The sequence below is a fragment of the Anthonomus grandis genome, chromosome 14 (genome assembly GCF_022605725.1).
Source record: "Anthonomus grandis grandis chromosome 14, icAntGran1.3, whole genome shotgun sequence".
NCBI lineage: Eukaryota > Metazoa > Arthropoda > Insecta > Coleoptera > Curculionidae > Anthonomus > Anthonomus grandis.
In genome coordinates, this window is record NC_065559.1 from 4,805,945 (window position 1) to 4,830,277 (window position 24,333).

Below are 24,333 nucleotides of genomic sequence, written 5' to 3' on the forward strand. Positions count from 1 at the left end.
AAAAAATTAATTAGTGTTTAAAGAAAACAGATAGAAAACTAAAGATATAAACACCGGGACTCAAAACTTGTATCTATTACATCTATGATTGTAAACATGAATCTAAATAAAAATAATTTTTAATTTTTTGGTGTTGGTATGATATCTAATGAAATAACCAAAATAAAAGTAAAATTTCCCTATAGAAATCACCAAATTCCTAGGCGAATATCGGAATTTTTTACATACCTACGTGAATGAAAACACGGATAGAAAGAAGTTGGTTAATTCAAACTTCATTCCGTATTTTTGGTCCGTTGTACTATTTGTTTTTTATTGTTATTTTTGAATTTTTACCAATTTTTTTTACCAGTTGTTATATTGTACTATTCTTTTTAGAATGTCGAGTTTAGGTTCGACCCCGGGTCACATATTTTAAATGTGACTATTGCGGCTTTTTAATTAATAGCCAGTGCCATAATTTTTTGGAACATCAAGGTTTCCTAGTATATATGGAGGAGAACCAGGGTTTTACTTTCGCACTTTGCGCCAATGAGGACAATATTTTTAAATTTAGTGGTCTCTAAGGGATCCGAGAACCTCTTTACAATCAAGGCATAAAAATAGGTTGAAGCAATTATTGTGGGGTCAAAACTGTAAACACCAAAAGCTCGAGTAAAAATATAACGTCATTCTACGGATACGTTTGCCTCTAGCAGTTAGGCTTGACAGCCTCACGTATCCGTAATTACGTACCAATGTAGATTTAGGCTGAATCCACCACATTGATAGATTGCTGAACTGCCATCGGCGAGTAATGGCATCCATCACCGAATGTTCTAATTCGGTTACGGAATGACAACATACTTGAGCCAGTGACGAATACTAACCGTTAAATACACAATCATAGTAGTAATAGTAAGTAGTATTTGATTGGCGGTGAGACTGCATTTACTTATCGCATTGACACTGACCTAGTCCATGCCCCGGCATGGGAAAGGCTAAAAACCAAAAGTGGTGGGGAAACGTGGCGCTATGAGAAACCACGTGATTTTGTTGTTGTGCTCTTCGTGTCGACAAACAGCCGGGGGCCAAGCTTCAAGGGTGTTCCGTTCTTGGACGACTGGCGCTCCTCCAGTTTCCACCGGGCACACGAGTCACACGAGGAATCGCGCCTTACGAACCAGTTGAGTTTCGTTTATGCGTAAAAACCCGATCATTTTAAACGTAGTCCTTGAGATAAGCGTCGCTTTAAACTAAACCGACGTACATCAGGGTGGTCTATTGCAATAAATTACACTGAGAAAAATCCCAGCAGAGTTCTATCGTGGACTTTTCTTGGCTATGGTAAGAAAAATGTTTTGAGTGGTAATGAAACGATTTTCCAGTGTCCGGAAAATTTACTTTCCTATTAGCTCAATGCAAAAAATATCTCTCTTAAAATTATACCAGGATTTTTTTTGTTTTATTAAACATTAATTTTCCAACCAATAAGTGAACTTCTCTGCCATATCAAATCAAATCAAAATAAGCTTTATTGCTAATAAAGCAACTTAAAATTAAGAAAAAGAAACAGAATAAAAACAGTAAAAAAAAAATACAAAAAAAGGATGAAAATCAAAAGAAATATATACATACATACAAAAACATACACTGCAGACTCCACAAAACATTCTGCTTTTTCTGCCTTTTTCAACTGCCTTTTCTGTCAAGATACTTTTTAAGCATATGTCTAAACCATTTGAGTGTTGCAAGGCCTCTAATGTTGCATGGCAGGTGATTGAATACAACTTTATTACTTCGTAAAAAAATTGATTTCTAAATAAGAGCGGACGTGGGAATGAGTAGTTGCAGATTGCCCCTCTGTCGTGTCACATACCTGGGGTCCGCTGCCATATACTTATGCCGATTCTTGAACATGATGGCAATTCCAGGTGACTGTTCCAGAATCTTTTCTCGAGCAAATAAAGGGCGGCGGGAACCCCGAGGTTTTGCCTTGCAAATATTATACCTGAGGGCTCTCATTTGCAATACAAAGAACGACTGGATAAGATAATTGCTAGCATTCCTCCAAAAACAAATACCGTAGCGAAGACGAGACTCGACAAGGGCAAAATATACCGTTCTACCCATCTCGGTACCAAGCTCTTCTGTTGCGACCCTAACGGTAAAGCAACCAGTTGATATTTTATTGGCAAAATCTTAGTAAATGATTAGTAAATTTAAGGTTTTTATCAAGGATGACACCAAGAAATCTGCTGCTATAGTGTTCAGTAACTTGATTACCGTCAATGATCACATCCCCTAAATGTCTTTTGGTCTTGTTGAAGTTCAATGACGGGCTATTTGAGTCAAACCAGTCTCGTATCCTCTGCAGGTCCATCATCAGGGTCAGATGCAAGGATTCACTGTTTAATCCATGTCAAAGAATTGTAGTTTCATCGGAAAATAGGGTAATTTTCCCCGATAACTGTTAACAAATATATTAATAAAGATTCTTCTACAAAAACAGTAGAGTTCTTTTCTAAAATAGCAAAGATACGTCTTAGTCTGGAAAATATTTACATTATTGGTTTTTTATACAACGATTTTAGCTTGACCAATATAATGTGTCTTCAATTTGAAAAGGGAGTGCTGTAATTGCTTCCGGTAGCAAAGTTTACAAAATATACTATGGAATAAGGTATATATAATATACATATATACAGGCTGTCCGAGACAAAACACAAAACGGCCCGAACACGTCAAAATTAACATTGAGGGTGACATTTATTGACAGATATTGCGTTTCTCTGACGTCATCCCTTCACTCCCCAGAGCCCCCTTTTTTTTTAAAAGGGAATAGGAGTCGAGGGATACCTTTAATTAAAGCTAATTTTATTCTCTATACATAGCCCTTTAATTTTTTTATTTTATCAATTTGTTCTGAATAAATGTGGATTATTTATTTTAAATGAAAAAAATGAAAAGTATCTAATACCTATTTTATTAAATGTTGAAAATCTCCGTTGACCTCCATACAAAAATACAATTGTTGTTAAAACCGTCTGCGCACATTAGCGAACATTTCGGGCATCATTAACTGTAATTCGTTAACAATTCTATTTCAAAGATCTTCAAAGGAGTCAGAGAGTCAGGAGGCTTTGGTTTTTAGATGATCCCATAAAAAAAATCCAAAGGGGTCAGATCGGGAGATGTAGCAGGCACTTCTCTGGCCTATCCATCGTCCAGGAAATACGTCGTTCAAAAAATGACGAAAAGGCAAAAAACAATGTGGTAGTGCCCCATCACTTTATTTTCTAGAAGGTTATCTATCATCTTGTTCAAGTAACTTACTAAAGTAAAGTACTCACAAAATTGTACACGACGATCAAAATTATCTTCATTTAGCTCATGTACTAGTTTAATTTTATAGGCATGATCTTTGTATATTTTAAAATTTTGTGAACGGTACTTTTAGACATGCCAGATGCGGTAGCAATTTTTCGAGTAAATGTATTCCACCTCAACATGACCCAACACTGCAATTTGTACCTCTTCATTTCTCATGGGATGCTGAATTTCATTTTTTCTGTTTTGAACTGACACTGCTTTTTAAAACTTCCTCATCAAATACATTACAAAAGGATGATTTACCCTTTTATCCGAATGATTACTGTTAAACGCACGTGCTGCTGCTCTACTAGCAGACCTAATTTGTTGATATTAAAGACCCACCAACTCAATTCTCTCTTGTAGCGTATAAACCATTGTTATCAATATTACCAGGACTAGATTAAACAAATACTACTCGTGTTACTGTTATTGCTCACTTCAACAAAAGCGTCGAAATATGCAAGTATTTACTGCATATTTTGACGTTTTTGTCAAAATAACTTGAATTTACGAAATATATTTTTTTTCTTGATTTGAGATGAACACCTGGATTTAAAAAAAAAAATAAAATTTATGCAGGCAACAAAATTGCATGAATTAAACTTTTGAAGAATGTCAGCCATGTTTATTCTTATTTCTTGAGAACGAATTGATTAAATAAAAAATAAAAATAACGCTATGTAGAGAATAAAATTACCTTTAATTCAAGGTATCATTCGACCTCTATTCCCATTAAAAAAACTTGGTTTTTTGTTTCTATCATGTAAAAACAAGTCATTTGCAATATGTTTCAATTTTTCCACCACTTTTTTGGGTTTCAATTATCTTTACACTGAATGCATATTCCATCAGTTCTAGATCCAAAACTCTTTTTTCCAACTAGGAAACTCCTGTATGGAGACAGACATTTTCTTGATTGGTACTCTTCAGCACTTTTAATTTTTCTTTGTCAAAGCCTCAAACCTTTAAAAAATTTATCAGTTAAAAAATCCATTGCAACTCCAGACTCTTCCAAGTATTCTTCACTTCATGAATATATGAGGCATCTAGTATTGTCAGGATTGTCACTAGATACACTGTTTCTCCCTTGTTCATATTTCGTGTAAGCCCCACATTTACTTTTAATAGCCCCATTTCTCTTAAACTTTCATGATAATAATTAAAGTACTTAATACTTAAAACTCTCCCATATATAAACTCTGCTATTATTTTAATTTATATGCCTCAGGGATAGATATTGACTCGACTAGCCTTAATCAATTTAGGAAACTCATCACGATTAAACTTGAATGAACATAAATTCGTGTTTTTGTTGTCTTTTTTCTTCATCTTGTAAGAGACTTTCTATGTTTTTTGTTTTAATTTTAAACACTTTTGATCTTGAAATTTTTAATTTCTTACCCTATTTTATTTAATATGTGTTTTGTAGACATCCGATATGGCTTAGTTGGTACATTTTACTTTAGTTTGTATTTGTTTTTTCCTTATTAGGTTAGTACCTCTTTATTTTAGGTTGGAATCTGTAGTTGGCTGTTGATGCTGTGAATGCCTATAAATAGTGATTATTTATGTTTATTTTTCGTTTATTGTTTTGCTTGCTCTTTTGGGAAAATAAATGATGCCTTTTCATTTTATCGTATAACAACGTTGAAAAATTTGTCTGAATATACTGAGCAGTTCATTGTATGTAACTGACCAAGAATGTAACTCGAACATGACTTGTCGGAATCATAATCGAAGATTATGTGCATTAGGCGAGTTCGTTTATACCTTCTACAGGACCACGCGCTGCGTGGAGCAACGACAAACCCGACTATGTGCCAATGAGCCAATGGAATCACTGGCTGCCTTGCTTGTTTTTACTTTCACGTCGTCGACATAGTCATCCCGATTCTCCAGGCCAGACTGCTTGTCTGGCCCGGTCTCGCAGACGCAGAGAGCAATAGACCCGCCGGTGATGATCTCGCAGGGACAACGAACATTATTTAAAAAAAAACAAACCACTCGCCAGTGTTCGGTTTGCAGCACATTCGCCCCGCTACCTGCATGTATGTCGCAGTATACCTGTGTGTCATGGTGCACAAAGCGGTAAAGATCCCTCCTGCTGCTGCTGCTGTAAAACAACTGGCAGCCACCTCGTGTTCATTACGAACTAACTCACTGTGATCGCTAATACCGATGGTCGGCGTTATAATATATCGGGGTTTTCCGGGTGGTGTCAAAAGCCGATAAGGAAAGTGTTTTTGTCACGAGACTCGGAGTGTTGTTCTATTGAGTTTATTGCATTGTCGTTTCTTGATTCTTTGGTGAAGGAGGCGTATGCAGTTTTATGCAAAAAGATCTAATATAGATTTGTTCAAATGAATTTTAATTACAAATACTAGACTATACAGTGCATTCACGATTAGACTAATCGATCCGCAAGTGATTGAAAATGTGCAATTGGAAAAGTTATTTACCGACTTCAAAAATGCATTGAAGTAAATGGACAACAAATTGAACATCAGTTGCAATAAATATTGTATATATTTTTATGTTTTAATGTCGTATGTTTCATTAGTCTATTACGTCAAATTTGACCAACCGCTAACTTTAGGCATAATATGGTATGCTATACAAAAAGTATTAAGAATATATCCTAGAATTGTAAAATGTCATGATATCCAGGGCGCTCCAATTAAAAAAATTAATATTGACGCCATAGTTTCTACTTGAGGTACACAAGCGAAAATGTTAACCGACGTGCCAAAAAATTAAAAAACACCTCAATTTTAAATGAATTTGTTCCTTTCATGGTAAATTCACTGTACACACAGTGGTTTTCTTTGGGTATCCTCCTTTCTTAGTGACTCCAAAACAAATTTAAAAAAATTGCTTTTTAGGAGCCCAATATGGAAGTGAATGGTTTCAAGTGTAGCGAAATACTAATAATTTATTGTTGCGACGAATTCATAATTATTTACTTATTTTCTTGGGTGTTACGTCACTATACTTCAATCAAAAATCAATTTAAAATACATATACTATCTCATATGCTTTCTTCTACTTTTCAATAATTGAGCGTATAAGATAGTATTTTTTAAATTGATTTTCACTTAAATAGTGACGTAATACCCAATAAATTAAGTAAATAATGCTATTGATTATTAGATACTATCCAGAAAATGAATTACCTCAAGTAGATTTGCTTAAGGGCCACACAACCGTTGCTGCATACGGCAGGCAGTTTGAAATGCGGGAAAAACGTCGTCCAATCATTCTTGGCATTGACCTAAAAAATATAAAATAATATATTATTAATTGTGAAATAAAATTATTTAATTTAAAGTAAGAATATCTTCCCTTACTACGTAACTTTCATGGTTCAGGTTTTATTATAATTTTCTTAAATAATAATAGCAAATGTTTTTAACTGCTGACAAAGCAGTAAAGTGGTTGGGTTAGGTTGAATGTCATTTCGTTTGTTTATTCCTTTACATAACCTACAGTTAGCAATACTAGTTAGGAGTTTTTGTATACAGTAAGCAGTTGTTTCAGTCAAGGAATCAGAATACAAAACATCACAATAATCGAGCAAAGAGAGAACTAGTGAATTACATAAATAATATTTAATATTAGATGGTAAATAGTTTTTTAGGCGTATATATGCAATTTTAAGTTTATTTTTGATATGAGTTTAAAATTTAATACCACTGTCAAAATACATGCCCAGATGTTTGACCTCATTGACTAATGGTAGCTGAACATTTCGAATCTGTGCATGAAAATTGGGAAAAACCTCAAAAGCACTTTTGCCGCAACCCAGTATTATTGTATAAGATTTGGAAGCTTTTAAGTTGTGATCCTGTGAAAAGTTATCAATACTTTTTAAATCCTGATTAAACTGAAATTTTGAAAGATTTTGGCGTGAAAACGAAAGATATAGTTGGGAATCATCCGCATATTGCTGTAATGTTGAGTGTTTTACACAAGATATCATGTTAGCAACATAATATAAAGAAAAGAGCAATGAGCCCAAAATGGAACCTTGCGGGACACCCGTAGATACAATGTGGTGCATATACAGCAAGAGATTGAGAGTACCATGAAACAAAAATGTTTACGATTTACTGTACTGACCCATCTAATAAAGATTAAGTTTACTCACCGGGGAACCTCGGTCCCCTTGATTCAGTCATGCCAACAACCATCAATATAGTTACTTTATGTTTGCTAATAATTTACATATATATATCTTCTTTCTTCGACGACTAGCTAGTGTCCCCTAAAATAGTTAAGGCTACCCCAGACGCTCCACTGCCGCTAAGCAGTAAGCATCTCAACACTCGGAAACTAAGATAACATATACCGAGATCTTAGAATCCAAATGTGTCAATCAAGAAGACAAGTGAGGGTCCTCTATAACTTACAAGACCAACTCGAAGGAACTGCGCGCTCAGAGGGCATCCCTGTCCATTGCTACACAATCGACCACAACCTGGTAATACCTCGCTAAACAGCGACAAACTCTGGTATACCATAAAACTCTAGCCATAGACTTATACAACATCTCAACAACTCTCAATCTTTGCTTATTATTATTTATGTTTAGGGTATAGATTTTCAAAGATGTAAGATAATTCTCGGACGATTGAGACACTTTTAAACGAACACAGGGTGTTTAAAAAATTTACGTTTATTAAATATATTAAATTACTTTAGGATATTTTACATTCGGCCAACCTGGGCAAAAGTTGCGTCCTCGCAACTCGCCACTTTATTCTGAGTCAGATGGCAAGGGAACGCCATCCTCTCCACTCTCGCTTTGGGTATCATCTGAAACTCCTTCCGGTGGTATCCAAGGCTTCATGCGATCAACTGCGATCACATTGTTGTATTTCTTATAGTAGAACTTACTCTATATCTGTCGTTGGGCAATACTTTTTTTATGACCATGGGACCAGCACATTTAGGACTTAACTTTTTACTTTGACCGTCCGCGGTTTTATTCATTAATATTAAAACAAGGTCTCCTACTTGATACTTCCTTGCGGGCTTACGATGTTGATCAAATCGTCTCTGTTGCTTTAGTTGATTTTTCCCTATGTTATTTGAGGCTTCTTTTCTAAGTATATCAATATTTCTATTAATGTGTGGCAAACTTAGTTATGCAGATATTATTGCGTCACTTTTAGTCCGTGGAGTGTAATCCATTAGTAACTGATTGGGAGATTTTCCAGTGATTTGGTGGACAGTATTATTTATGGAAGATTGAACTTGGTCAATAGACATATCCCATGTATCTTCCCTAGTACTAGTAGTCATAAGCGCAGACAAAATTGTTCTATTAAGTCTTTCAACATGCTCATTTGCCCTTGGTGTCAATACAGCATTTAAGATTAACTAAATATTGTAGTTCTTACTTTTTCTTTTTCGGTTTCAGCTAGTCTATAAGGTCTACACCGAAACGGTTTTTTTTTATCAGACAACACTATGTCTAAGTCAGCTGATTTCGCCCACGTTGGTGGTAACTTGATTTTTCAGTGCTTATTAAGAACTACGCAATGAGCTCTGCCAGCTAAATAAGACTTAAAAAAATTTACTGCATCACCAGAAAATCCAAAGTAATAAAGTTTTGCTAATAGCATTTCGTGACTTATAGTATTGAAGGCTCTATACTATAAGTCAGTAAAATCTAACAACCCAAGACATGTTAGTTCTTTTTTTTCTTAATTTTTTCTGATATTATTAAGAAGGTTAACCAAACTGGTAGAAGTGCTAAAGTTCTTTCTAAAACCTGCCTGGCATTCAGGAATTAAAGAATAAGATTACATTAAATGTCCAAAAAACCAACTATATTGCATTCTCAAAGACTAAAATAAATCGACCATCAGCAACAGGAAGCATCAAATGTAAAGTATTTGGGAATGATCATTGATAGTAACATGAAATGGGACTTACATACTGCACGTTTAACAAAAAAATTAAATTTCCTAGTCTACAAATTTTACACTATTAGAAATATTTTAGACAGAAATATGCTTATAACCATATACCAAAGTTTAGTGGAATCAATACTAAGATATGGAATATTACTCTGAGGCAGTATGCATTACAATTCTTTAAATCCTCTTCAGATAATGCAGAATAAAATATTAAAAATAATCCTTAAAAAACCATTCTTATACCCTACTAAAGAAATTTATAATGAAACCTATGTAAACATAAGAACTTTATTCTGTATAACTGTTTGTTGCTTCATACACAATCGTGAAAATATTAGATATCCAATAAACCATAACCAAAACACTAGATCTAATGAAGATAATCAACTAATTCTTCCTGTATGCTATAGTGAGTTCGGAAAGAGATCCATTAAATTTATAGGACCAAAACTGTACAATTTATTACCTAAACATATTAGAAACATCAAAAATAAAAAATTTTCAAAAATAGTGAAGAAATATATTGTAAACAATCTTAATAAGTTTAAGTCTGTTGTATGCTAATATTAGTAGATGCCTTCCCTTGTTAAATTGTTTAGGTACTTTATGTACTTTATTATTTTATAAATATACTTAGGAGCTCATATTAATGTATATATTTTTTCTTTAAATAAGTTGAACAGAAGAAAAATGTTTATTGTACACTGTTCATTTATTACTTCCCATACAGATGCTTGCATCTAGGGGAATATAACTGCATAATTTTGATATTGTAATAACTTATTATAACTGTGTAACTATAATATGATGTTATAAATAAATAAATAAATAGATAAAAAATAAAAAATAAATAAATATATGCCCAAATTTGTTGGTGAATAAGATTTTGGATACTAACGGCAGTATACTTATAGGCCTAAGGTCTTTCAATTCCTTTGGATTACTGATCTTTGCTAAGGGTTTTATAATTGCTTTTTTCCAGATTGTAGGATAAAAATTTTGTAAAATGCATTCATTTATTTAAAAAGGGCCAACTTATCGGAAAATAGCCGACTATAAATAACTCTAAATAAATCATTCTTTGGATATATTGTCAAAAAATTTAAAGATAAAAATTTAGTGGGAAATAAACATCGATCCGGTCGTCCAAGGAAGCTGACTCTTCGTGATGAACACTTTATAATGAGAGAGACAAAAAAAAACCCTTTTATTAGTGCCCCGAAAATTGTTTCGGAACTACAGAGAAGTTGGATCTGAGACAGTTAGGAGAGTTATAAGAAAAAACAATTTTCATGGCAGAATAGCGAGGAAGAAGCCACATGTTAGTAAAATCAACAGACAGAAACGTGTAATAGCTTTCGCAAAAAAATACATAAATGAGCCCGCTGAGTTTTGGAATCGCGTGGTTTTTTCGGATGAAACGAAAATAAACCTTTTTTCATCAGATGGCAGAAAAATAGAGTGGCGTAAACCTGGTACCTCCTTGCAATCTCAAAATATTTGTCCCAACGTGAAACATGGAGGCGGTTCCGTGATGTTTTGCAGCTAGTGGAGTAGGAAATATCTGCCCAATTGATGGAATTATGGACAAACACAAGTATTTGGATATTTTAAAAACCAATTTACACCAAAGTGCTTAGGTTTAGAAAATAATTATGCTTTTCTTCAAAACAACGACCCAAAACATAAGTAGATTGTGGCTAGTCTATAATGTACCTAAAGTTTTGGATTTTCCCCCTCAATCACAATATATGAATCCTATTGAAAATTTATGGCAGGCATTGAAATCTGAGGTTTAAGTACATAATATAAAAAATAGACAAGATCTAATTAACCAAGTTTTAAATGAATGGAATAAAATCTCTGTAAATGTCACTATATAGTAAACTTGTTCAGTCCATAAGACGTCCTAAAAGACTTAGATGTGTCATGGAATCGAAGGGTTTTCCTACTAAGTATTAATTTATAATTGTATGGTATTTATTGTATTGTATATATTTAATTTTCTATTTGTCCAAATAATTTTGAGATATAAAATTCATTCTAAAAATCAATGTTGCTCAGTAGTCTTTAAGAAATATTCAAGATTATTATCAGGTAGCATAATTATCTTCTTCATTATATTGTAAAGTGAGGTTATTGTTAAAAATAAATTTTGTCCAAATACTTTTGGGGGTAACTGTAAGTCGAAAAATTAATGGTATCACATGAAGAAACCTTACTTTGATATCCTCTCTGCTGCTTTTGGATGCTAAATTTTTAATTGTAATACTCTGAGTACTCTCTAGTTTTAATCCACGACATCCCTTCTGCATATCTTCAAGTCACCTGAAAGTTAAACTACCATCAGTCGCAAATTTACCAACTGACAACGCGGCATGAAAGCTGCTGCCGTAACGTTGAATGTTCACCCAAGTTCATCGACCATTTAAATGGCTCGTACTGAAACATAAGTCGTCCAAATATCGATGTAAAATGTAAACCGTTTTTAACCTATAGTCGGGGTATCGAGGGGCTTCTTGTGGCCTCGCTATCGGTACTCCTAAGATACAATAACATGATGCAAGGAGGCGCGCGCACCTTCCCGAGAAAAATTCTCGGCTCGCCCCGATACATGCCGAACCAGTTTTTCTTTTAATAGAATTTCTCATGGTGTTTATATTTAAATCTGTTATTGGTTTTGTTTTGTTCACTCGAGCCACGCTCTGCTTGAAAAAGTTAACGTTTACCTTCTGTTCTGGTTGCCTGGCATGTATTATTAGAATAACCGAGATTTTTATTTATGTAACGTATGTACGTACGGTCTTAGCTAGTCTTTCATGTACGTTGTATGTGATGAAATTTTAAGCAATCGGATCAGTGAGATGATGATATTCAGGAGAAATCCAACCAAGGCAAACGAGTCTTGATTGTACTCGATATTAACACGCAATACCTACCAGTTAAGCCATTATAAAGAAGAGATTGATTGATACTAAAGTCTTTATAATTGACATTTTGTGATTAGTATCTGGAATTCTCAACCTAAGACAAATTACATTTCATAGATGTCACTAAGACATTAAGATTCAGCTGGTCTATTGCTATATATAGGTATACTGTCTCATAATGAAATTAAACAGCTGCCATTAAATAATTTTTTTGCAATAATTTCAACATGTGAAACTCTTCCTTCTTCAACCTCTCAAAAGCTTTTGACTACCCAATCATGACATTTTAGTTGATTTACCACTGAGATAATTAGAATCGTATTTGAAAAAATGGCCATAACTACTACTCAGAAGACATGGTTATGGGGGTGCCACAGAGAAGTCTAAAAATAGGCCTGTTTCTGTTTAAATCCTTCAACATCAATGGTGGTGTTGTAGTAGACAGGCATATTTCACTTTGTTGATGATACCAACATTTTGAATGGAGAACTACTGTGGAGAGAACCTGAATGGTGTTAGACACCATACAACTAAATTTCGTTTTATTTAGAATGAAACAACTGCTGCTGCCTTATCCAGATAGTGCCTACAAAAATAAAAAACTGACTTAAAACTAATGGAATTTACCCCTGGTGTAATAGGATAAATGCATCAAGAGTCTCAAAAGGGAGCATTAACATCTACAGTTACAAATTTATGTCTTTTTTCAAACTGCTGCTGAGATTGTGCAAAAGCATTTGATAAGATTAATCATTGTCTCTTGACTAGATAAATTTGGCCTTTCAACTAATGCTTTCAAATTTTTAAATTCACTTCCTGTGAGGGAAGAAGTCAAACGGTTTGATAGGTTGATAGATATTTGTCCATGGAGTATTTGGCCACCTCTGGTGTTCCTCAGGGCAGCAATTTGGGCCCTCTTTTGTTTTATTTATCAATAACTTACCGAATTGTCTTAGTTATGCCTCTTGTTTCATGTTTGCAATATTACAAAGTTTTAGAGCTCAAGTATCTCTTTCATTAAAATCTCCTGTTATGATAAGAGCTTTATGTACATCAATTTCTTAAAGAACTTTTGTCATATAGGGATGAGTTGCACATTGGATTTCTTTGACAAAATGCCTGCAACTTCATAGTGCTGCTTAGCAGAGAGACTTAAAATTTTAAATTTCATAACTTAAGTTTTCTGTGATATAAATACCTACTGAGTTTGCTGTTGTTACCCTCTTGTTACCCCACTGCTTAAAAAACATGATCCTGTCAGTTTTACAGATTTGAGGCCTGTTAGTCTGCTTCCTGTAATAAGGTTCTGGAAAGAGTAGTTCATGTTCAGATCACTGATTACTTTAATACAAATGTATTTTTTCCTGTGCATCAATCGGGCTTTAGATCTAGTCATAGTACAACAGCCGCACTTCTAAATATTACTGACAACATTGTAAAAATTCAAGATAGCCAAATGGCTGCTATATTAATTTATTACCTTGATATTATGGTTTTGGAGAGGTTGAAATACTGTTCTTTAGGTCATATTTAACAGGTCGAAGGCAGGTAGTTAGGATAGGTGGTGAGACAGAGCAGAGTAGAAATATTATTTCAGGAGTGCCACAAGGCTTCATACTTGGCCCTTTATTGTATGTTATTTATACTGCAGATATGTTTTCTATTGTATCAACGCACATGCAAGCATATTCGGATGATACCCAATTAATTTATTTCAGTTTAATCCAGACTGTCCTGATGATGCTGCTGAGGAAGGTTGTCATGTACATGCAGCCTATACGGACTTCAGTAAAGCTTTTGACCGCGTCAATCATGCAATTTTGTTAAGCAAACTAAGCAAGTACGGCACCGGTCCCCTGTATGTGGCTGAAAAGATACTTATCTAACCATAGGCAAACTTATAGGCAGCCCACCCTTCAAGAAGGGTGAGAACATACTGGGCCTCTCCAGACAACAACTGCGAAGGGTCGCGGGGCTATTTACAGGCCATGCGCCCAGCAGGAAACACCTGCATACGCTAGGGAAATCAGGTACCTCGCTATGTAGGGGATGCAATGAGGAGGACGAAACAACTCTTCACATACTGTGCTTCTGTGAAGCATTTAATCAAACCAGGGCAACATTCCTGGGGGAAGAGAAACTCTCACCAGAGGGTATAAGAAATCTACCACTGGGCACAATCCTGGACTTCCTTGAAGCTACAGAATTGAACCTGTGGGACTAAACATATGGGACACAATAGGACTGCTTTTTTAGCAGACTGCAGTGTGCGGAGCCACAGGGCACCACCCAGCGGTGGAGTTTTAGTGGGTACAGAACGAAACAGACTCGACACTGAGTCCCACACTACTGGGGGCGGCGCCGCGTAACCAGTGTTCATAAAGAACTTCTCCACCGACCCAAAAAAAAAAAAACATAGGCAGAATGTTATAAACTGTGCAATTTTGAATCAAATGAAATACCGACTCCATCTGGTGTTCCCCAAGGATCCCACCTGGGGCCGTTGCTTTTTAACATCTTCATCAATGATATTGGAAGTTGTTTCATGAATAGCTACTATCTGAAATTTGCGGATGACCTTAAGGTCTACCATAGAGTCTCAAATTTGGATGATTGCCTTAAACTTCACTAATAACTTATACAGGCTTGCTCTTGAATACCAGTAAATGTCATTGGATAGTTTTCTCTCGAGGCACAGGCCAGCTTAAGCATACTTATACTATTATTAATGGCACTCCTCTGGAAGTGTTATCTAGTGTAAAAGACTTTGGTGTAACTTTGGACTCCCAGTTACATTTTTCTCTTCGTGTTACAACAACTGTATTAAAGGCTATGCAAATGCTGGGTTTTATTAAGAGGTGCACCAATTCCAGGACATTGCTTCTATTAAGCTTCTTTACTGTGCACTAGTTTGTCCTCACCTAGGGTATATGGTTCATGTATTTGGTCACCTCATTATAACAACCACATTCAGATGATTGAACAGGTTCAGCACAAATTCTTAAGATACATTGCTTTCAAAAGGAATGTTCCACTTCCTAATATCTACCACAAGTTTGAATCTGAACTTAATATCCATACTCTTCAAACACATTGTGACCTGTCAGTCTTCAATGACATTCCTCATTCTGGATCTTGCTGCCCAGATATACTCAGTAAAATTGGTCTATATGTTCCTTATAGGCTGACCCGTCAGAAACCCTCATTCCATATTCCATCCCACCAAACCAATTATGGAAATAATTCCTTTGTTGCCAGGGCAGGCAAACTAGCTAACCAGTACTCGGATCAGTTGGATTGTTTTACTAATAAAATAAAGTTTTTAAGACTGTTGAAAGCCAATGTTCTGTGATGTGAAAATATTTAAGTAAAATTGTACTCTATCTATTTTTATGGTTTTTATCAGGTATTATTGATTTTTGTGCAATGTGTAGTGTAGGTTAGGTTTTTCTTCTCTTGTAAAATTGTTTTATATTGTTGTAAATTGGGCAATTGCTCATTGGAAGAGCAATAAATAAATATTTTGCAATACTCAACAGAACATAATCTGACTATTAATCCTACAAAAACTACAATGTTACTGCTTTTGAAAATACTCAGTTGAGTTTTGCTAACTGCAGTAGAAATTTGGGTTTGTGTATAGATGTACAGCTTAATTTTGAACAACATTTAAAATCTTTACTAAAAAGAAGTTCAGAATACATGCTGGAGATTTATTTATAAATTAAGAAAGTTTGATCATGTTTAAGTGCGGTAACTGATATAATTTTAACCTGACTATTTTCTAGAAAACTAAATATTATGTGTCAACAACCAGTATATTTGTTTAAAAAACTAATTTATAAGGAGGCTGTGCATAATCACTCTTTATGAGAAAAAATTATTCAACACAGCACAGAACTTCAGTTTTAATTGTGTTAATTTATATAATAATTTACCTCTTCAATTTAAGATATTATGCAATATTGGTTATTTAAGGTCGAAATACAAGAGGTAGTTATTAGATGTGCAGTAGATTTTTAGGACTTTTTTAGTGACAGATAGATATATTGTATATGTATATTGCATTGTTATATTTGGTTAAAACTGTTTTATCATCAGTGTCAACTCTTAAAAACATTGTATTGGACTTCCTATCTTAATATTTAAAGATGGTGAACTTAATATCCGGCGAATTGGTCGACTGGAAGAATGGCCAGGAGGCTTAACTTCGCCAGTTGCGCTATTCTTGTGCATGTGATGTGAGTGTACATTTTGATACGTTTTTGCATTCTATGTACAAAAAAATACTTAAATAAGGGCGTTACTAATTTTTATTTATGTTTTGTGGAGTCTACAGTGTATATGTTTTTGTATATAGATTTTTATTTTTCTCATTTTTTTGTATACATTTTTTTTTCTTAATTTTAAGTTCATTTGTTAACAACCAATATTTGTTCATAACAATAAAGCTTATTTTGATTTAATTTTGACTGCAACTAAGTAAGAACATCAGCGATCAGTTCGCTAAAACCTATTAGTGGTAATTAGAGTGGACAAAAACAAATTTTCGTATTTGCCTCGCCACTGCTACCATAGGGGTTCTATTTTAAATGTACAAATACAAATAGAAGAACTTTTTTTACCAGAGGCAACCGGATCAAGTCTAATTTTATTCGGGTATAGGTACTTAACCAAAACCCTGAGCTACTTTACCTTTATTTAGGCTAGGACTGCAACTAGTAAATAAAACACCAAATAATTACATTTGTGAGAATATTTATTTGTTGTAAAACAAATATCTCAGTAGTCACTCAACCAGTGTTAAAATAAGAAAACTGGGGTGTATTTCAAGGAAAACAAATAATCATAAATTTAAGTCATGCGCTCATCCATCCATACTTTTCTTAACTAAAATAACACCAGTAAAATTATCAATATACAACAAAACAAATTATCAAAAATAAGAGCAAAAATTGACACCTTTTTTACATGAATTTGGTATCAATTTAATTTAAATATAAGGAAAGCAAAGGAAAAACTGTCTCTTTATTTTTATAACACTCATCGAGACACTAATTCACCAGTAAACTCTAGGTTTAAATCAGGAAAGCACTACACTGAATCTTTTTGTTTTGTAGGTACCTACTTTACATAAATTACATGTAACATTATGAAATCTGAGTAGATTAGTCAGCCATACAGTACAATAAACTTAAAAGGTTACCTTGTATGGTTTTCTCACCATCGGAACCCAGAACAGGTAAAGAGGGACGAACATACGTAAAAGATTTCTTTGTCTAAAACACAGTGGCGGCACAATTTTATTTGGGGTTTACCTTGTTTGGAATGTGTTTTCCAAACAGTAATATCTCAGGTAGAATCACGATGAAACTCGGAACCATATGCCACGATGCATCGCAGATACAGTACATAACAAGCCGAACTCACTTCTGCTGATTGGCTAGGATCCTCGAACCAACAAAACGGATTCATCATATTCGTTAAACGGTGTGCATCAGCGGTTCGCGGGGAAAGTGTGTGTTTATGTGTGTGTGTGGGGGGGGCGGGGAGAGCAGAGGAGACAGGGCGCCACAGGGACAAGCAAAACAGTAACAGCGAATGCGACCCTGACCTAGAGTAACGTACGGCACGCGCCAGGAGGACGGGCCCACCTTTTCTCCATCGCATCGCACGCGTCCGCGATCCCATCGGATCGTCGTCGCACGACATCAGGCAGCACCGCACACCACTCACTCTCACACAAAGCTCAGCAGATATCGCCTATCGGCATTCCGGCGACTTCCTACTAGTCCAAACTTTTTCCGATTGATGATGCTTACTGGGCTTACTGCTTAGAAAGAAGGCAGAGCAAAGCGAGAAGCATTCTGCCCGTAACCGCACAAGCGGTGATACGGCCGACGAGCGCCAAATACATTACACGTTTCGACAGAACGGGAGGGTCTTTTTGAGTGTTGGGTCCTTTCACTACAATTATTTACTGAATACTGATTTATTTATATTAATAAAATTTACAAAAATTTCTTACACACCTGTCCAGGAATTTACAGCTGCTTAGAAAAGAGACTTCAGGTTAACTTGATATATACAGATTTTTCCAAAGCTTTCGATCGGGTTAATCATGGGGTACTTTTGCAGAACCTTAGGGCTTTAGGTATTGTGGGGCCTCTTCTTCAGTGGATCTCAGGATTCATCAGAGGTAGAATGCAGATTGTTAATTTTGGAAACTTAAATATTGTAGTGTGCTAATGTTCGCTGAATATATGACGCTGTTTACTCTTTAGGTTTATCACATCCCTATATGATGCTATGCTCCCGCAGGAAGACCTTAATTTGTTTTTTGACATGTGCTTAAATAGAATATCCCCCTTAATATCAATAAGTGCTATAAGATTACTTTTTCTAGGCGAAGAAACCCTATTAGTTTTCATTATAAAACAAAACAATGCAGCAATTGGTGTCAAAACAGAGGTTCCTGACTTGGGAATATTTATTGACTCCAGGTTGTCTTTTAAAAGTCAAATCAATCAGGTGACTGGTATGGCAATGAAAGTGCTGGGTTTTATCCAGTGTTCTACTGCTGGTTTGTCTTTGTTTACTTTTAGACTACTTTATATCTAAATGTTCTTCAGGTTGGGATGGAATTTCAATGTAAGTTCTAGCAAATTTGCCTCCATCGCACTATTATCATTGGCTAAATGCATTAATGCCTCTTTTTTGGATGGTAACTTTCCGGTCCTGTTAAAGCAAGCTATAGTTTTTTCCCATTTTTAAGCAAGGAGAGGGCACCCCTGCTAACTTCAGACCTATATCTCTACTTCATTCACTTTCTAAAATTGTGGAAAAGCTGCTTAAAAATAGGATGAATCCATTCTTAGAATAAAAATCTCTCTTAAATAAAGCTCAATTTGGCTTTCAGGGTTCCAAGATGCAGATTTTTATATATTGGAGAAGCTTTATCTGAGCGTCAATGATGGGGATGCAGCCGCAGTCGTGTTCTGCGATCTCACATAAAATACTGTTGCAAAAATTAGAGATGTATGGTTTTAGAAGTCCAATTTTCAAAAGGTTAAAATCATTTTCATATATACGGGTGTCAAAGGGTTCATTTTGCTGTTTCTAAATTAGAAAAGTTAAGTGTCACAGCAGGTGTGCCACAGGGCTCTGTTCTTCCCCTATTATTTTTAATTAATTCTTAGGTATATTTAGTGACTTTAAAGCTTGAAGATCACATTGAGCAGCTCTCTTCCAAGTTGGCATCTAAATGTTTTGCTATATGAACAATAATTAGAAGTAATAGTAGGTATATTACTAGCTAAAGACGCCTATTTTTCATTGGTAGAGTCTAGATATGAGCGATATTTCACTATCCGTGATTTTGTCACCGTGATTTGTAAATCGCCAATAACGGCGGTGACTGAAATAATCATATCACGGCGACCCGTGATTTCGAGATACCTGTTACCGTTCCAATAGTGTATATTATTGTCATGGAAGGACTTCAAGCTAAATGCTTATGATGTATGAGTGATGACTGATATTTTTACAGCTTTTAACCAAAGCCCGGCCAGTTGGCCCGCCACCAGGCGACTCCTTAAATGTAAATATTAAAAATACAGTGATCACAGTGACCATTTAAAAGAACGGTGATTACCGAATCACGGTCGCTAATCACGCCGTTCCTAATAAATCACCTCTAGTAGAATCACACTTACACTTTGGGATTTGTTTTTGGGGGCATGCATCCGCAAATTTATTCAACTCTGTGTTTGTGCTTCTGCAGCACAAAAATCATAAGATATTTGTATCTTCTTAAGTATCATGAATCTTGCAAATCTCACTTTATTTTCCAGAAAATCTTACTCTTCCATCTTTATTTATACTGCAACTGTTGCTTTGATGCATAAGAAATATTCTTTGGTTATCCAATCGGAAAATGTAAATAACACTTATTTATAATATAAATTTACCAATTCCTACACCTATTCCTTAATCAAAAAATCAATTTTTATGAAAGTAAAAAAATATTTAACCATCTTCCATAGCCTCTTCGTAAGACAATTTCTTATAAGTTATTTTGGAGAGAGGTAAGAATGATGTTAGTTGTAAAAGGCAACTATAGAAGAATACTTCTTGGACCATTTAGGTTTATCTGACTTTGACTACTGACTCACTCAGGAGGTTCAGATTTGATGTTTTGAGCACTACATATCATGCCCTATTTCACTCTGTTATGTCTATCCTTGAAAAATGTCAAAATTGAAGTGAAAAAATGTTGCCTAAAAAATCATTCTATGACACCACAGAATACCTCAATGCATTCAATTATAGTTAAGTCTTCTCAATGTATTGTTTGTGTCTTTTTTTTTTAAATATTGTTATAACTTTAATTTTTGTATGTTAGTATGAGAGAAAAAAAATTGTGAAGCATTATGGTATTTATCCTATTTTATTTTGTTTGATTTATATATATATATAACTGTATTTTGCACATAATATATTTGAAAGTTTGAACGGAAAAATGAATTTTAGCATTATTAATAAAATAATTAATTCTGGTGTATCTTAATTTACTTTTAGTTGATTTTTACAAAAACGGTGATATTTAGTGATTTTTGCTGAGAGCCCCTTTTTTATGCAAAAGGCCTAGGAGCATCATAATCTGATACACAAATGGGCAGAAATTGAAGTCTTAGAGAAATGGGGATAAATTTACCAAATATCCCCCTGGTTTCCACTCCCCTAGTTAAAAAGATTTGTTTAGTAGGTTCAAAAGAATAAACATACTAACAAAATTGGTTGCAATAACTAGTAGTTCCGAAGCTATAAAACAAAAACTAGTTTTTAAAGATTATCTTCAAAGAGCTCTAGCTCCCTGAGGAAGCATTTCCGGATAAACTTTTCTTTTTTTTACATATTCTATCTACCCTAGAAGTTTGTAACATGATCAACGAAAAATGCTGTATATTTATGATGGTTGCCTTTTTAACAGGCTTTTATTAGCTCGGGTTGCATCTATGTATTTAACAGAATGTTTGAGCTTGATTTTCACTGGTTTCTAAAAGTATGATCAACTTGAAACTTTGCACACATATCAAGGACCGATGATGATGCAATAATTTGATAACACTTTCCCATTATCCTTATTAGAACTGCCAGGATTATTAAATTCTTTATTATTTACACTGACACACACAAAGTTTTGTTAACGTTCAAAAACAATAGGTGGTAAATGACATTTAAATGGGTCTGTCTATAGTTGCACAGACAGCCAGCAGAATTTTGCTTAATTGTATGTTTAATTCATTGTATTTTCTATTTATCAAATTCGTATACTTTTTCAGTTAACATGCATTTTATTGATTTTAATAATGAGAGTATTAAAAGTTTGAACATGTCACTGGCCCTGAAAGTGTCCAGGTAATATGAGATGCTTTCAACAAGATAATAAATAATAATTTAAAAAAAACACTCTTTTATTGCTAATCAAACCAAAAAGTAGAAAATAATTTTTAATTAAAAACAGTTTTTATTACAGTAGTAGAAGGTTGGACAATCAATCATAATAATTAATTACCTCAAACAAAAATCATAACAAAATTTAAGATATTAACAGAATAATTCAAATCAAAGTAAAAACTTTTCATAAAAGTTTTCAAAGTTTTCATAACTCTTCTCTCATAGATAGTTGCCAATAGAATAATTATTGTCATATTTAATATATCGAGCAGCCCACTCTTTTTATTTTGATTTGAATTATTTTGTTAATAACTTAAATTTTATTAGAGGTCCAGTTTTATTGATTGTCCAACCTTCTACTACTGTAATAAAAACTCTTTGTAATTAAAAATAATTTTCTACTTTTTAGTTCAATTAGCAATAAAAGCTTGTTCTTTTAAACTATTATTTATTTATTGGAAATATTGCATTTTGCTTCTCCTTTCTGTATTTTATTTCTATTTGCTACTTATTATTTATTTATTAGATTTAGATACTTTTTAATCACTATTTAGTTACTCTTTACATGGTGAATGTTTTATCTAGTAGGAAGAGGTGTCCACAAATACTTTGTATTTTATGATTTAACATTTTGAATTTGAACCTATAAAAATCAATGTTCATGGCTCTTTGTATAGCTCCCAGTTTTTAGTAGTATATTATATACACCCGATTACTATATATTATTGTATGTGCTAAATTCTGCTAAATTAAACACATGTATATTATACTCAAGGTTAATAATTATTATTTTATATTATTTGTTAACAATGAGACTACTTAACATAATATTAAATATAAGTGAAAAAAAGCTCACCTTGATCCATCCACCTTCCTGGGTAACCAAAGTATAAAGCAGAAAGAGGTCAATCTCTCTACCACCTAGGGTAGGGCACCTCCTAAACGGAGTTCTGCAACAAAGACAAGACAAAATAAAAACGAGCCCATCAACCGCGGCAATTTCGAGGGAATCAATCAAGCACCCTCCCCCCGATCAACTTACCCCCTGGTATCGTGGAAATGCTTCAAATCGCGTAGGAAAGCCTCCTTTTCCCTGGAGTACGTGGCCGGGTCTTTTCCGAGGATATCGGCCATCGCGCCGACGAAAATGGCCTCGCACACGTTTCAACTACTGGAAACGAGGGCGATTTTTCACGGATATCGCTTAGCGCGTGAACAACGCGACAGCGGAAGAACACATACCGGCGGCGGAAATATGTTTGTTTTTCGGTTTTGCCTGCTGCTGCTGCTTCATTTAGGGGGATGCGAAGCTGCTCCTCCTCGTCTGAGGCGGCAGTTCCGAGTTCGACCAGTCTGTCGTTTATTCGCTTATATCGTTACGTTGTTAACTCCCTGCGCTGCCCGACAACTTGGTTGAATGTAGTAGAGATATGCATTCACTAGCCCGTGCGCAGAGACATATCGCGGGCGACGAGAGCGGTCCACTCGCCTCACAACACCGTTAAAGCACTTGCCTGCCAAAAAATTCACGATTTCCTCGTTAATTCGACCGCTTTCTTTTACTTCCCGACGTATCCCTATTGGTAAAAGAGCGACAATTTTGGACGCGTTAACCCATGATGCCAGATAGGATTCTTTACAACATGGCTGCCCCGGTCTCCGTTACGATCTGAACGTACCGAGACTCGGAAATGTTTGAAGTCGAATTGCTCGGTTCCACGGGGGTTTTGCACGATAACCAACAATTTAAAACACAGTTCGATTCACGTAGAGTTCACTGCACGTAGAATTATAATTTAAAATTCGGTTTAACTAGGGGAAAACTACTTTTAAAATACACAAAAACATTTGACAAGACAAACTCGCAAGTCCGTTCGAATAGGAACTTGGGAAATTAGTCGGCGTTGCCGGAGGTTTATGCCGCCATCAGGAGACCGATGTCCTAAAAAGTGTTAACGAACTCCTATTTAAAACCTAAAAATCTCATGATACGTAATTATATTTCACCATATAACAATTATTATAACTATATCGTTTTTAGTGCGAATATCGATATAGTTAGTAAGATAACATGATAAAACATGATTGGTTTAGACATGATTAAATCAGTAGATTATATTGGCTTTTATCTATACGCGGCAACGTCGCATTAGTTTCCAAACAGGAAGGGAGAAACCGTGTGGTGCGTCCTGCCATCTATGAGCAATGTTTACTATCTCTTTACCGCGATGCCATCTATTAAGGCTATTGAGAATTTTCGCCAACGTATCAAGAAACTCGCAAGAGGTAATTTTTTTGAAGTTTCCCCAAAAGAGAATCCCATATACAGGGCGACCACAATAATCCGGACTAATATAAACCGCGTTATTTTAAAAATATAAATATTTACCTAACAGAAAATATCTAGAAAACATTGTATCTGTCTACAAGGACTGATTCCGGCGTTGTATAAAAAAAAATAAATAAATAATATAAAAAAGTACATATAATACTAAGCTTCATGGAGGCCTAAACTTCTGCAAATGTTAAGTCAAAAATATATTGTTCTTCATATTTTTCAATTAAATAAACTAATAAAAAAGTCCAAGGCTTAGCTTACAAAAGTTTTCTTTTATAGAATGATAGAACTTAAGTATATGCTCTACTAAAAATATAATTTCAATAGT

At 34.7% G+C, this 24,333-nt stretch overlaps 1 protein-coding gene across 7 annotated transcripts in view; it reads right to left on the reverse strand.

The window, feature by feature from the left end:
• The window catches only part of LOC126744573 (AT-rich interactive domain-containing protein 2), a 97,847-nt gene extending 74,297 nt beyond the window's left edge, over positions 1-23,550 (reverse strand). For all 7 annotated transcript variants that reach the window (XM_050452039.1, XM_050452038.1, XM_050452037.1 and 4 more), the window contains exons 1-3: positions 22,710-23,550; positions 22,524-22,617; positions 6,528-6,625 (exon numbers count right to left, since the gene is read on the reverse strand). In XM_050452039.1, the coding sequence (XP_050307996.1) occupies positions 6,528-6,625; positions 22,524-22,617; positions 22,710-22,801 (284 nt within the window). In that variant the 5' untranslated portion in view covers positions 22,802-23,550. The remainder of the gene's footprint in view (positions 1-6,527; positions 6,626-22,523; positions 22,618-22,709) is intronic.
• Between the last annotated feature and the right edge of the window lie 783 nt (positions 23,551-24,333).